Consider the following 15,701-nt stretch of genomic DNA (forward strand, 5'->3'; position numbering starts at 1 on the left):
GCGTGCGCATTTTGTAGACTAAATCCTTCCCGAAAGGGCAACGAGGTCTCTCTGCCTGTCAGTAAGGCCTGTTTGCAGGCAGCCAGGACCTCGCCGTGGTAGAGGGAGCAGACGGAGTCCAATCTGGTTTGGCAGGAAAATATTTGCGCCCCAAAGAAACGAGGAGGGAAATTGGTAGCAGTTACTTGTTAGTGGTGGCGGCGTGGTTTTGTATCCTCTAGCGTCAAGAAGGCAATGGGGGTCGAGGCGCAAAAATACTATCTAGAGCTCCCTAGGTTAAGATAAACTTCATTGTGTGAAGACTCCCAGGGAGTGGGTGAGGTCTCTGAGGTGACCTTCTGGGAGCCTCGGTGTGTTGCAGGGGCTCGGATGCGATCAATAGGTTTGACTTGATCAGCTAAGGAGCCGGGGGAGGAGAGGAGCTAATGAAGTAAATGCAAAGATCACTATCTCCTCCGCTACTCCTCCAAAAGTTTGTGGGTTGTTTTTTCCCCCCTTCCAAATTTCCGCAGAGGAGCGGTCGCCTCTTTTGAAGTGTAAATGTCCCGAGTTGGGAGGTGAGCGATGAATAGCGGGGACAGGAGACCCTCTTTGAAAAAGGAGAAAGAAGATTCATTTAAAGTAAAAACGGGGAGAAGCAGCCAAGCCTGACTTGGGGAGTTTTCCCAAAGATAACAGAGGTGGGGAGAGAGGGGGGGTGGAAGGGAGGGGAGGGGGGGTTCTTTATAGTTATTGAAATCCAGTCCTTCCATCTGTTTGGGGAAGGAAGAAGGGGAAACGGTTTCAGGGATCTTACTTGAGGAACAACCAACCCCTCAACCCCCTCAGGCTGATAGGAATTGTTGTGTGGATTTGATTGTTGACAAAGCAATTCCTCCAGGAAGTCTTGCTCGGAGAGGGACAAGGGGTGACACTTCGGATGTGCCGTGAGATTAGAGGCTCTCTCTAACAACTCTTTGGGTGCCCGGAGAGCACAACTGATATACCTATTCACAGATAAAGATAGCAACCGTAGCGATCTGTTTGTTTTCAGGGCCGTAAATATATACATATATACATATATAATATGGTTCTTGCGCTGGGATGTTTTATAAGACCTACGGCTGCAGTTAAACAACATTCTATATCCGATACTTCAATGGGATCTTGACCTTCTTGCAGCCGCTTCGCTTCTCTCTTGTTGGGGAGCCCGTCACTCCCTGGAGAAGGCAACGTGTGGACGCCTTTTCTCTAGGTTTGCATTCTTGCACCTGCCCACTCTCCACCCAAGCATTGGGCTCTGGGTGGGAGAGGCTTTTCTCCCTCCTCCTCCTCCTGTATAACCTCGATAAGGAACAGGCCCTCCCCCCGCTTCCACTGCCTCGTTCCCACAATCAGAACTATTGTCTCCTTAAATATAGGGTCAGCCTATAAACCTGCTGGAAGACAGAATGAACTCCCCTGTGCGCTAATGACGAGGCGGGGAGGGCGGCGAGAGGGCTGCGGGGAGAGGCAAACAATAGCCTCCTAGGAACAGATGCACCGGGGGGGGGGCTGCGAAGGAAAGAGCGGGGGGGTCCAAAATGGGTCGGCTGGGCCTAAGTCACCGCTGTGAGTTGATGTCCGAAGTGGGGTTTATGGGTTGTGGACTCTGGGCCTGCTTCTTGCAGATGAAATATGTCTTCCATATGTCTGGAAGAAATAGCATGGAAATACCAGGAACTACCTGGTTTTATTTCCAGTAAAAAGGTGTGTGTGGATTCGGTATAATTTAAATAAATTTCTCTGCGCCTTTTCTGGATCCCTTCCCAATACAGGCGGGCGTGTGTGTGTGTGTGTTTGTGTGTGTGTGCAGCAACTCCTGGGGGGAGGGGGAGGGGGAGGGGAGAGATTAAGTTAAAATCCGGTTACTTTGAAACTTTTCCCTAGGTCTGGCGATGGAAGCTGCGCAGAAAGCAAACCGCGGAGCGCCATCTACAGGCGCAACCGAGAAAGGGGATTTCGCCGCCTTCCCCTTTCTCTGTATTCGTTCCGGATTTGCTTCAGAGCAAATCATGTTTTCCACCTGTATTCTGAGCAGGGTCCCAGGCACACTAGCACAGCCTACCTCTGCCATCACCCAGGCTCCAACTCCACCCTGGTCGGGAGCGGCGAGGGAGACATTCCTTCTTTGATCTACAGCTTCGGCTGCTCTCCTCAAAGGAGTTGGGAAAAGTCTGAGGTGGGGGGAGGAAATTCAGTCTGGGATCGAGGTGGAGTGGGGGGCGGCGAACAGCACAATATCCAGAGCAGGGAGGTGCGCAACAAAGAGACCCGGCCGTGGGGTAGCGAGGAGAGACAGCGTGCGTAATAAAATAATATATTGCATTATCGTTACAAAAATTATACGCGAACTCCAAAAATATTATATTGGATATGGCCATAATTAACCAACGACTCCCACGGCCCAGTTATTCGAATTTTAAGCCTACTTATTCCCATCGATCACAAGAGCGTTGTGCACATATTAGAACTCCCCTCGAACCATTTCCTAGAATAGGCCCGTGGCAAACCGATCTCTGATTCAGTGAAGCAGAAGGACGAGAATTTGGCGCGGGCACTTTCTCTGCTGTGTGACGCGGGCGAGAGGAGAGTCCTCAGAAAACCCGTCCAGCGATTTTGTTTTTGAAAAAGAATAATAATTTAAGCCGCCGAACACACAAGCGGGCCGAAAATGTCCAGAAAAATAAAGAGAGAGGCGCTTTTGTAAACACAGAGCGGGAAAGGAGACGAAGAGAAAAAGGGAGAGAACATCAGCTTAAGTGCCAATTTGATTTATGAGATGGAGGAAAATATTTCATCAAGGAGATCCTTGGCTTAACTGGTTATTAAACAAAGAGGTTAGTTTGTGACAGATAAGCGGAGAGGTGGGAAGGATGGATCAAAGAAGGCAGAGGAAGACGGAGCGGCGCTTCGCCTAATGATACAAGCCGAGGAAGGCAACAAAAACCCGAGCTAATATTCACATCTGTCTGTTTATTAATCTCAGGTTGGTTCCCGACTCTCTTTCGTCAGCTTCCTGCGCGTGTTTTCTGATGCCACCTCTTTCAGTTTTTGCCAGTTTTTTAAATCCATATCGTACAAAAAATAATAATAAAGAAAAATCAAAAGTTTAAAATGAAAACGGGAGAGGAAAAATTGGAAACAGGCACATTAAGTCATAACACACACGCGCGCGGTTTTAAAATTCTGTTTCTAATGGATCGAAATGAAAATGGGGGCAGAGGAACAAAAATCTGGGACGTTTGAAACAAGCCCCACGAAGGCGGAAATACCCAACATATTTACTTGGAAGCAAGCCCCATTGGAATCAGTGGGGCTTGCCTCCGAGTAAACGTGGTTGGGACTGGAAAATGACTGGCAGCTACCCCAAAAAAGTGTTTTCCATCTCCTCCCTATGCCAGATTTTTCTTACGCCAGAGTTCGAGGCGTTTTTAAACTGAATTCCCCGCAGGCCCTTCACACAGCTGGTTCACACGACCCTCCCGATGCCCAGATTAATCCCCGGGACCTCGAGGGCCTCGTCCCCAATCGCTCATGTCTGCGGGTGGGGGATTGGGGTGGACAAGTGCCTGCTGGCTTTGCTGGCCGCAGCCCCGACCTCCAGGCGACTCGAGGGGGAGCGCGCCGACTTCCAGCGATTTAAGCCGAGGCCGCTTCGCTGCCCGGGCGGCCCCCGCGTCTCCAGATCCGACCCTTTCGCCTGCGTTTGACTGAGGGGCAAACCGGGAGGGAGGGCGCGCGCCTAGGCGCGCGCGCAAAAGTCGATCCTCGCCTTCGATTCTGCTCCAGCAGCTGAGATTTCTGGAGGCGGAAGGCCTCCCACATTAAAACAAATAATGGCGGCGGGGGAAGTGTTTTCGGGGGGGGGCCCACATTTACATCTACATCGGCAGGCTTCCAACGCGCGTAAAATACAAAAGTAGACCCCTTCATCATCCCATGGCGTGGGAGAGGGAAGAAAACAAAGCCGCGAGGACTCTCTGCGCCCGCGGACTTGCCACGGTGCTACCCAACAGTTGATGCCCCCTGCGAGTTTCGTGGCCCTTCCCGGATCCCCCGATCGCCCAACCAACCAATCAACCACTCCGCGCCTTCCCTATACCTCGGCGGTTTTGGTCCTCTCCCCTCTCCCTGGTCTCCTGGATCTGCTCCCCTCCCCCGCGCCGGCACCCACACACAGATATATTTATTTGTTGGTACGTATTTATTTTTTTGAGGGGGTGCGTTTTTCGCTTTGGCGGTGACAGAGCGCCGGACCTTCCTCGCCGGGTCTCCGGCGCTGCGTGTTGGCGAATCGGAGAGTGTTGGAATCTATTGCCTTTGTCTGACAAGCCATCCATCTCTCTCTCTCTCTCTCTCTCTCTCTCTCTCTCTCTCTGTGTGTGTGTGTGTGTGTGTGCCCGGCGAAAAAGGGAGGGCGAGAGCGAGAGGGGAGGGGGCGGAGGTGTGTGCGAGGGAGAGGGATAGCGAGTGTATGTGTGTGTGTGTGTACGGAGAGGGGGGGAGTCCGGGGTGAGATCTGGAGGGGGGTTTGCCGCTTTTAGAGAGGCGCACACCGGCGACGGCAGCTCCATTCTCCAGGCAAAGCTCGTGGCAAGCACATCCCACCTTGTGCAAAAAAGAAAAAAAAAAGGAGACGGGGGGAGGAGAGAGAGAGAGGAGAGGGAGGGAGGCGACAAGGAAGGAGGGAGCGAGCGAGCGAGCCAGGGGGGGAAAAGTCTGGAAGGACCAGGAGGAGCCGGGTTTCCTCCTTCGCCCTCCGCCTAGGGAACCCGGAGCAGCGGAGTCAGAAGCAGATCCTCGACGGCGGAGAGAAGAAGCGCTTGCCTGGGTGACCCACCGGCCCATCGCTCCCCGGATTTGCCGCCGTGCCGTCGAACGAACTTGGCAGAAGCGAACTCCGCGGCGCCGGCGACTTGGAGAGCCGAGCGCGACGCTGCTGCGCTGCGCCGGCCCGACGGGGCCCCCGCCATGCCGTGCACCTGTCCTTGCTCCGGGTGGGGATCGTGAGCGCCGCCGAGGAAGGAAAGTTCCCTTGGCCCTCCGCCGGCCCAGGACCGGCAGCGAGGGAAGAAGGGCGACCCGGGGGGCGGCGCCACCACCGCCGCCGCCGCCGCTTCGGCTTCTCCATCTTCTGCTCCTCGTCCAGGCCGTCGCCCGGCTCCCCGTCGGCGCGCCGAGCCGGCTCCCCGTCCGCTCCGCCGCGCCTCCGGCCCGATTCTCCCCCAAGTGCCGAAGTTGACTCTGCGCGGCGACACGGCGGCGTCAGCCGACTTCTTCCCCTTCCTCTGCCTCCCCATGGATATGCACTGCAAGGCAGACCCCTTCTCCGCGATGCACCGTGAGTACCGGCAGCAGCCCTCGGCGCCGCCGCCGCCTCCTCTCCTCTCCCTCCGCAGTCCTTCCACTTTCTAGTGGACTGCGGGGGGGAGGGGGGCGGGGAGAGGTTTCAGAAGGGACCCCCTCACCCCACACTCCTGGCGACGCTGCTTAGCGGAGTGAAGGCCCCCAACTCCCTTTCCATAGAGCCAAATCTTTGAAATAGTTCGGAGGAGTTCTGGACTTTAAAAATGCAACCTAGGGTTTCAGTTAGGCAGGAGAAAAGCCCGTAGAATATAATGAAATTATAATTGGATAGGAACATAATATAGTGTGCTTATAAGACGTCGGTATAAATCTATACACTGCCTTTCCCCTTAGATTTTACATTATCTGATTTGTAATTATTAAACGGGGGTCAGGAGAGGAAAAGCCAGCCTCGGCGTAAGCTGAGAGCGTTTCCTTTAAAATAAGGATTTTAAAGGCCTTTCCGTTCGATTCGCTTTGCCTTCTCTGAAGTTTTGTGCCTTGAGCTTTCCGTTTGCCACATTCCGCCCCCCCCCCGCCGCCCCAAATCCTCGGCCTGTCTTTTAAATGCATCCATTTCTGACGCGGAGGGGCAGAGGATCCCGGAATTGTTTCTCTCTCAATCCATTTCACGAGGAGCAAAACCCAGAAATCAACCTGGCTCTTTCTTCTTATTGTCGCGGCTCACCACCGCCTCGCCTAACACTTTTTATTTAAAAGGAAATTGCGGAGAAACAATTCTGTTTAAAACAAAACAAAAAGCGACAACATTCAGTTGAAACCAGAGAGGGGAGACCGAGAGAGTCAGTAAATGAATAATTAACAGCAATCCCTAACTTTTGACATCCTTAACTTTCAAGCATATGCCCTACACAAAAATCACGCTTAAAAAGACACAAAGGAGGGGGAAATAATGTGTTAGGAGTTAAAACGTATTTTGGGACCAGGAAATCGGGCGAAAAGGACCGATGTTCCAACCAATAAATACCTTTAAAAAAACCAAAACCGACCTTGTCTATATTTTTCGCATTTTTTGACATTTGGTGTCAATCACCTGCCTCTTATAAAAGCAAAACTGAAACGATTCCAGCTGCAGTTTGATGTAGGAATGTTTTAACAGGCCGAATCCCACATTAGGTATATCTAGAACCGTTTAAAATTAAACAGCGTGGCTCATCGGAAGGTTTAATTCCCTCCTGCAAATGCGAGAGGTTTTTTGTTTGTTTGTTTCTTGGAAACGGGGTAAATTTCGTACCCCCACAACCTCTTCTGACTTGCTCCGGGTAGAAGCGTGCGCCATTCAACGAGCGCCCTGCGTTACAAAGGAACGGCCGGAGCCCGAAAAGCGAGAAACAGCCGTAGGAAAGAAAAAGAAGACAGGCTCTAAGCCCGAAGGAAGTGAATTCAGAACTTGGGCTGGTGTGTGGCTGGGGAGACGCAGGTGCAATAATCTGAATTATTAATCCCTTAATCTTTTTTGCATCTGTTGCCTTTTAATACTCTGTAATGCGAGTTATCAAAGGTGCCCTGAATTATTCAGGAATGAGGTGCTGCAGAAATTGCCTGCTTGGTAACTTTAGAGGCAACATCTGCAGAAGGTGACCCAGACAAATGAAGGAAACAAACAGATATAGAGTGAGAAAGAGAGGCTGGTCAACGCCATTCCACCTGCAAAAATTAAAAAATAAAGGGAGACAGTGAAAAGTGTGCGGTGGATGCTCAGGAGGTTGGGGGGCTGGGGCGGTTGCAGGAAGACGACCTGAAATCCCCTCTTAATTTCACGAAAACAAAGCCGTGGCAGTGGTTGGGGAGCGGCGGCGTGGAGTGCATTTCTGTGCAACCTCCCCGCCAATAAATAGGATGTAAGCGGGCTTTAGAAGCTGCTCATAGCTGAGCACCCTGGAAGGAGGTGAAAAAACTCTATTTGCGAGAAAGGACTGGGATCGATCGCAGGGGCAATGAGAGTTTCCACTAAGTTCAGAGCCAATAAGTCAGTGTCACTGAGTACCGAGGAGGGTGGGAGCTCGGCAAAAATACAAACAGATCATTTTTCAGTAAGCTTGGGGAGGAAAAAACACCCAAAGACTTAAGATCTCTCTGTTTTTCCTTTCCTTCCTACCTCGCCCAGGCAGAAGCAAAGGTTAGGTCCGTTTTGTGCGAGTTAAATGCAGCGCTCTATTCACCTTGTGGGTGTAATCACTCCAGGGACCTTTTGACACTTAACATCGCTCCGGTACCTATTCCAGTTAAACACCGGAGAGGGGGCGTCAAGCAACTCCCTAGTCCACGGCAGGTTCCGCCTGGGCTGGAGCGCCCGAAAGGGAAATATTTCGGCTTAAGTGAGTTGCGGATCGAGGCGCAAGGGAGAAGGGACCGCGGGGAAAGGCTAATAAACAACAACACGGGGGGGGATTCTCTTAGAGCCTTTTGGCGCTGTCCAAAACATCCAAACCCCCACAGATTATTGTGGCAAGCGCTGGATTAAAATCCACTCCGTGAAATTCCTGCTTCTCTTTTCGAGGACAGCAGGGATAGATTCCTGCCCCGCTGGATTTAGCTAAATTATAAATTATTAGACTGCTGCAAAGGCAGCTCAGGTCTGGGAGATTGTCTGAGGCGGGGAGGATAAAGAGGAATATATAAAAAGATAGATGGCTTAAGTAAAATAAAAACAAAGCGCACCCGAAGCTGGTGTAAATTATTATTCCCCTGAAAAATAATTCCGTATAATGGGAGAAATTATGCTGAAAAGCAAAGAAAGAAAAAGGAAAGATATAAAATGTTAGTGAGGGAGGGAGAAGAAAAGAGACGGACTCCTTCGTTCTGTTTTTATACCAGCGTCTATGTAGCAAATTTAGCGATAATTTTGCTATGAAACAATTGAGCGGCCCCTGAGAAAGGAGTAGGATTTCGCCCGTGTCAGAGGATCGAGCCCGGCCTGTTTGGAAACTTGGGCAGAGCCGAGTGGAAATATAAACTGAGGGAAGAAAAGAGAGAGAAAAGGAGGGGAGAATTTGAGGAGACCTTCCTCCTGAGCAGAGACTTTGGTTTCCGGTGGGAACGGCCAGGTCAATCACCTGCCACCCTCCCTAGGTTGGGAAAGACCCTTAAAAACCCCCCAGGGGAGCACCCAGCCCCGTTGAGCGCCAGGAGAAGGCTCCCTTCCCCGCGGGGGTCGAATCCTGCCTGCCTGCCTGCCTTCCCACCCCACCTCACCCCTTCCCCTGTCATTGGCGACTTGTCCGGCTTAACTGCCCCGACTAATGTTTTTCTCCCTTTCCCCTCCTTTCCCTCCCCTCTCCTGCCCTCCCTTCCCCACCCCCGGTGTGCGTGGGTCTTCGCTGGTGTGTGCGTGTTTCTTCTCTCTCCCCAGCAGGGCACGGGGGTGTCAACCAGCTCGGGGGGGTGTTTGTGAACGGCAGGCCCCTGCCGGACGTGGTGAGGCAAAGGATCGTGGAGCTGGCTCACCAGGGGGTGCGACCCTGCGACATCTCCCGGCAGCTGCGGGTCAGCCACGGCTGCGTCAGCAAGATTCTGGGCAGGTAAGGCCCGGGCGCGCGTGGGGAGGGCAAGCGCCGCCAGGGGCGGGGAGGGGGAGAGAGAGAGAGGCGCCTCGGTTGCCCCTTGGCAGAGTCTCGGTGCGGACCTGGAAGCGGAGCCCTGGACCCCGGGGGCGAAGGGAGGCCCGGCTCGTCGGCGCTGCGCACCCGCCACCCAGCCACCCAGCACCCACGCTCCTCTCTTGCTTTCTTTTGTCTGGCACTATCTTAAAACAGGGACCTGCTGTGGGTTCGGAAAGAGGGGGAAAAGCCCACCAAGCAAAGAAACAAAGCGATTGCAACCCAATTTGCTGTGAGACCAACCTGCAAGTCTCCCCTCCCCGCCTCCTCCTCCTCCCAGCTAAGACAGGCCGGGCCCTACTTTCTCTCCACCCCCAGGTCAGCAGGAACCAGCAGGCCGGCAGGCTGCCTCTCTCTCTCTCTTCTCCTCTCTCTCTTTTTTTCTTCCTTCTCTCCCCCCCCCCCCGCCAAGTAGATGTCACCGCCCTACAGCAGAGCTCAGCTCAGAGGGGGAGAAGACGGGGGGGGGGGGCAGCTGAGCCGAGTGCATGCCAGGGAGGGGGCTGGAGGGGGGATCCAAAAAAATGTAGATTTTCCACTATCATCCCGCTTTCTTTGCAAAGGATTTGCAAAGGGATTAGCAATTGCCCGGCGAAGGGCAGAGAGAGAGAGAGAGAAAGAGAGAGAGAGAGAGAGACAGAGAGAGAGAGACAGAGGAAAAAAGATGCGTCTGGGTTTTTTAGGGGGTGGGGGAGACCCGGGACCAAGCGCTGGGGAGGAAATCGGAGTCGAGGAAATCCCCCTTTAAAAAAACCAACTCTCCGTTTCCCCTTCCCCCATGGCTAAGTGTGTCTAGCTAACTTCTCCTGGTTGTAGGTTGGCATGGGCAGGGGGGAGGGGGGAGTGTTGTGGCCAGGGTGCCCCCGGCTTCTGCATCGTCCTGCCCCGCCGAACCAGGCGTTACGCGCGCCAAGGGCCTGTGGAAAATGGGGTGGGGGTGTTTCCGAGGGCTGACTCCAGGCAAGGCGGACCCTGCAGCCCCAGGACGGGATGCGAGAGTGGGGTTTCCCTTGCAGATCCTCGCAGGGGCGGGGGCGGGAATGCGGGGTCCAAAAATCGCCTCCCCAACCCGTTGGTTTGTGTGCACGTGTTCTGGAGCGGCGGTGGGCGCGGGGTGCGTGGATGGAGGCTTCCCTGCAAGCTCGGGGGCTCAGCTTTGAACCTCGCTCTGCGCTTGCAGGTACTACGAGACGGGGAGCATCAAGCCGGGCGTGATCGGAGGCTCTAAGCCCAAAGTGGCGACCCCCAAAGTAGTGGATAAAATCGCCGAGTACAAGAGGCAAAACCCCACCATGTTCGCTTGGGAGATCCGGGACCGGCTACTGGCCGAGGGCATCTGCGACAACGACACCGTCCCCAGCGTGTCCTCCATCAACCGGTGAGTCGCACACACCAGCGCCTCCTGCGCCCCCCAGCCTCTGAGCGCCACCGGGTTGCTTTCCTCGCGGGACACCCAGCCCGCCTTCTCCCCCCACCCCGCCCTTGTCCCTAGAGGCCCTGAAGACCCCTGCCCACCCCAACAGAAGCTTCCTCTCTTCTTCTCTGAGTCCTCTCCCTCTCTGTGTGTGTGTGCCTGTCTCTCCCTTGCTCACACTTCGTCTGAAAGGACAAAAAAAGAGGTTTCCATCCTAACTAATGGAGCCACTCCAGTTTCCGGGCGCGCGGGCGAGCTTCTGGGCCGCTTCTGTATCTGCCTTAGGGCGTGCCCGTGGGGCTCCGACGGCTTGTCTTGGTTCGCCGGGGCAGATTTTCGAAAGGAGATGGTTATGGGGCTAACGAAATGTAGGGTGGCGACGCGGGTAGGGGGAGCAGGGAGCCGGGTCCACGGCGCAACCCCCCAACAGTTGTTTCGGCGCGCAATTGGCGTCGGGTTTGTTGGGGAAAAGAGGAGATGGACGCGCTCATAGTATATTTGCCTCCCTGGGAAAGTCGGGCATTTTCTCTCCGGTTAAACCTCTAAAAACATGAAAAGCTCCTATATTGTGCAGACGATTGCCGTGCCGTTCAAATACCAAATGGTGATTTGTCTTAAACAAACAGTCTTAACTTCTACTACTACTACTACTTCTTTTCCTCCCCCTCAAATAAGAGGCCTTTCTTTCCCCCTCCCCCGGGCTTCCTTTTGGAGGAAGAAAGAGCCCTCGCACCTTTTCGAGCCCCTCGGGAGTTGGAGAAACTTCTGAAAGGAAGATTCGCTTAGGTCAAGGGTTACAAACAGTTGTGTGCCTGCCTGCGCGCAGGCGCCTCTGCCTGCGCTCTGTGTGCGTCTCACGCGTATTTTTCGCTATCTCGATTTTAGTTTGGCAGCTTTCTAAACATCTTATTTCGTGTTCCTTGCTGATGTGCACCTTTCTTTCTTTCCTTCCCAAGTTTCTAGATATATTCATAGGGGTGGCGCCCCATTTGTGTGAGTGTGTGCCGTACAAAAGTGGTCAGAGAGTAATGCCAGCCTTGTACGTTTCACTGTGCCTTCTTCCAAAGCAGGTTGTCTACCTGTCTTTCTACCTATAGATAACTAAATAAATAGAAGACAGATACCCCTGTGTTAAGATCCAGTGCTGGTGTTGAGACAACAATGTAGCAGAATCAACTAGAGAGCAATATATCCCCTGTGCTTTCAAACACAATACAGTAGGACAATTTGCACACCTGCAAAAGGCAGAATACACACTGAAAACCGTAAATACCCTCCTTCAAAGAGAGACACTCCACTATTCCATGTGCTGACGTTGGGAAGACAAAAATCCTGGGCGAGGTGATCTGGAGACTGTGATTTAGATAGGCACACACACTATTGGTTGTGCTTGAAAAGGGAAAGTAGGATTGAAGGACTTCAACGTTCTGTTGTCATCTGTTACAAAGGAATTAATGCCGGCTACATATCTGAGCTGATTTTTAGACTTACCTGTATTTGTGGCTCCCTTATACCCAGCATGTTAAGAATGCATGTAAGGAAAAGAAAACTCTAAATGGATGTGTTTCGAAACATACAGATTGAGATGCAAGAGTATTTTCTGCCACAAACTGCAGAATGGGGCAGCTGCTGCAAATATCAGAGATATGAATCTCCATGTAGGAAAAAGTAATACAGAAAGTCGCCCCACAGAGACACTTGTATCCAGATGGACACAACGGTCTAGCATCCATCTCTACAGCTGCTTGGCTAAATAGTTAATCATGAAATACATAGAAAATGCAGCCAATTACATTTTTTTAAAAAAGAAGTCGTTCTCACCAATAGGAATGGGGGGGAAATGCTTTTTTAATTTATGTGGTTTCCATAGAAGATTTGTCAAAGTTCTAATGGCCAGGAGGCATTTTTCCCCCAAGTTGGCATCTTCGATCAATGGCTTCTAATATTTTTGAAAATGATATGGAATTATCCCAAATCATCTCGAAACAGCAGGTAAAATTAACTTGGAGAATGTACCTTGGCTAAAAAAGCTCCCCCCAAACACACTGTCTCTCTGTAATATACTGCAAGGCTATCCCAGGAAATTGTCCCTGTGTGTGCCATCTGTATTAAAATGGTTATTAAGTTATGAACAGAGTAACATAATACTGATTGGCTAATTATACACCCTCCTTTTGAAAAATCCCAGATCCTACCGTCTCTGTTCGGGACTGAAATAATAACACTTTGACATTCAGACACCTTTTTGGAAGCATCTGTAGAAGGGCAGTCAGGAGAGAGAATAACTCAGCACCTCAAAATTGCCGGGAGAGAGTTTCATTTTATTCGGGGTTTGTTCCCTCCTGAGAGCAGCACACTTTTCTTGGCTAGCGCAGAAAACCTGCTCTTGGTGGCTCTGACACATGTAACTATCAGGCAACCATCCTAGTTGGGTGGTGGTGGGAACTGTCTTTAGGGAATCAGGCAGTTTTTGCATGAGGATGTGATGTGCAAAAAGCGATGGGCGGTGGTGTTTAAAGACCACACCCCGTAGAACACACAGAATCTGGTTTCTTAGCCGTAGCAACCCCCCATCCCAAGCCCCACATTTGTGCACTGTTTATCTTTGTGTACAATATGCACACGGTCTTCTCCTTTGGCTACTTTTCTGGATCAGGACTATTAGATTTCACCCCCTGGTTGCTGAACGAAAAGGTCAGTTCCGAGTTTAGGTAGCTCTGAGTTTACCTTTAAATATTGACTAGATGGCAACTTACCAGAAGAGCAAGGACCTTCCAGGGGCAACTGCAGCAGCTGATGTTAGGCATGTGGGAATAGAATGAGTAAATTCCACAAATGGTTGTGTACGCACCAGCCCAGGGCATCATCTTGAGACTCAGGGACTTCTTAGATCCACTTGGTATCCATTTAACTGGGACACCTTAGTTTGCTCGGTCTGCCCCAGAAACGAAGTTAAATGTGCAGCATTTGTTATCGTAAGGTCTGATCATACTCTTGGCAAATATTCCCCAGAAATATGGTAAATATGATTGCACCCATTGGGTCCTGAGAGATCTCTCAACTTTCTGAAATTCAGTTTTGAAGAAGGTGCCCTTTTTGTTCCCCTAATAATTAAAAGTTATCTTGGTGCAGATTTTTTAAAAACATCAGCCTTTCATGCCCTCCCCACCCATTCTTCCTTTCACTCATTAGTCAAGGGGGGATTTGTTCTTGGAATTTGAGGCACGCAAAAAATGACTCAATTTAAGGCCATGAGCAATGGCAGAAAGAAGTGAGGAACCCTGGAATTGAGAAATACGGGAGGGAGAAATTAGACCCCCCCCCAAAAAAAGCCTGATATTTTTTCCACTGAGCAGTATTTCCTCCCGCAAACTTCTGTGGGGAAATCTCTGATCTTTACAAGAGTGCAGAAAGGAAGGTTTAGTCAAAAATCCAAATGCAAACGCTTGTCCGATATTCACAAATATTGGGCAGGCAGATAAACAGGCGATTTCTAGTTCACATGCATGTTAAAAAATGATGACGCAAAACCATGTCATTATTTTGCTAATGGTTTGCCAACGCCTTGCCGATGTGGCCTGCAAATTCATATTTGCGCAATCGTTTGCGACGGAACTGCCTTCCGTTGCTCCCACTAAATTTCTTAACTCTCATGTGGGAAATGAGTGTTTACGTTTGCAAACGCAAATATTCGGAAGTGATCCCTCAGGAACAGGTTTCAGATCTGGTGTCTTGAAACTATAAGAACCGTGCCATTTTGTGCGGCGTTTGTTTATTTTACTTTATATTTATACCTTGCCTCGTTTGATCACTTCTGTGTTCCAAGAGCAAGTGCTACAGAATGACAGGCATAAAGGCAGAAAATTTTAGTTTCTTTTTCATGTGCAAAACGGAAGATACTTTGTAAGAAGCCTTTAGAGCTGATTCAGCTGGAGTCTATTTTTTCTCTTTTCAGAAACGGCACAGTCAAATTTCGGATACATAGATCCTTGAATAATCATAATATAATTTTAATATCCCTTTTTATATGTTGGAATATAAGGAATATATGGGGTATACCGTGGTACGGCGAAATAGAAGAGCAGTCCCAACTTTAAAATTTGCAACCAAAGTATCCTATCCTTTCTGCTCACCTATACAGTACACCAAAGAATAAAAATGTTTTCTTATTCCCCCTCCTCCTCTTCTTTCCCCACAATATGACTGTATACCTGCATTATAAATTTACTGCCGATCAGTGCTGAAAAACAACCGGGAATTTATTTCTGTTTTGTTATGTGTGTGCCTGTGTCTTCTTCAGCTTTTGTTACTTTTGAGATGAGGCGGGCCATAAATCAAGAGATAGATAGATGAGAACCTATGGAAGGTTTGTTACTTCAGGTCTCGATGCGCTGCTTTGATGAGGAGCAAGTGACCCCGGTATCATTGACCCTGGTATAAGAAAAGGGGAGCGTGGAAAACACAGATATCTCAGCTTTGAAAGTAGTAACTGGTATGAAACCTTTCTCAAGCCAGTGAAAGAAAGAAAGAAAGAAAGAAAGAAAGAAAGAAAGAAAGAAAGAAGAGAGACTTGGACATAGGCTGATGACTTAAACCTATGACAGAGGCTGTAGCGATCAGATGAGGGGAGGGAATCAGTTCCTGAAATGGGCAGCTGTCTCTGAACAAGCAGCAAAGACATGTCCATATATTAATTAATTGGTAAAAATAAACTTAAGTTCAATGGGGCACAATCCTGTGCAAGAGAGAGAAGTGTAACTGGACTTCAGTTGTGTAGATTGAAAGTGAATGAAACATGTAGTTCTGTTCTACATTTTAAAAGGGAGAAACTTTCCTAATTCTACCATTTGTTCTGCGCAGGAAATATGCATAGCTGGCTGTTTTTCTCTCGAATTTCATTTGACTGGGGCTCATTTCACATGGTTTTACTGCCTTCCTTAAAACAAATCCCACGACACCCACACAACTGTCTCCTCTTATCCCGCTTGTGCTCTGATTTGAAACTGTCGGGCAATTTCCAGAGACCGAAGTATTCCCGTAAGGAGAGTTGCCAACTTTTGAACCCCACCCCGGTGACTTGACCATCAGTTTTACCCGCAGCAAGTAGCAGGGGGTAGTGTTGAGTGCCGTGTCGTGGAAAAACTTTACTGGCTGCTTTCGGATGATGAGATCCCCTCTATAAGCACAAGAGCAGGCCAAGCCAGAGTCAATTGGCAATGTCTTATTTCTTGTAGAATCTGCACCATCTTGCTAGTGACAGATTGTGTGCCCCACTCGACTTGCTGTTTCGCCATAGCCAT

General features: G+C 50.4%; 1 protein-coding gene across 23 annotated transcripts in view; it reads left to right on the forward strand.

The window, feature by feature from the left end:
• The first annotated feature begins 5,032 nt into the window (after window positions 1-5,032).
• Window positions 5,033-15,701, forward strand: part of PAX2 (paired box 2) — a 154,000-nt gene continuing 143,331 nt past the window's right edge. For 9 of the 23 annotated variants that reach the window (XM_053387939.1, XM_053387956.1, XM_053387944.1 and 6 more), the window contains exons 1-4: window positions 5,233-5,362; window positions 8,741-8,909; window positions 9,144-9,305; window positions 10,168-10,365. In XM_053387939.1, the coding sequence (XP_053243914.1) occupies window positions 5,320-5,362; window positions 8,741-8,909; window positions 9,144-9,305; window positions 10,168-10,365 (572 nt within the window). In that variant the 5' untranslated portion in view covers window positions 5,233-5,319. Of the gene's footprint in view, window positions 5,363-8,740; window positions 8,910-9,143; window positions 9,306-10,167; window positions 10,366-15,701 lie in introns of all 23 variants that reach the window. The other 14 variants (XM_053387941.1, XM_053387945.1, XM_053387960.1 and 11 more) reach the window with 6 other exon arrangements.

The sequence above is a fragment of the Podarcis raffonei genome, chromosome 5 (genome assembly GCF_027172205.1).
Source record: "Podarcis raffonei isolate rPodRaf1 chromosome 5, rPodRaf1.pri, whole genome shotgun sequence".
Classification (NCBI taxonomy): domain Eukaryota; kingdom Metazoa; phylum Chordata; class Lepidosauria; order Squamata; family Lacertidae; genus Podarcis; species Podarcis raffonei.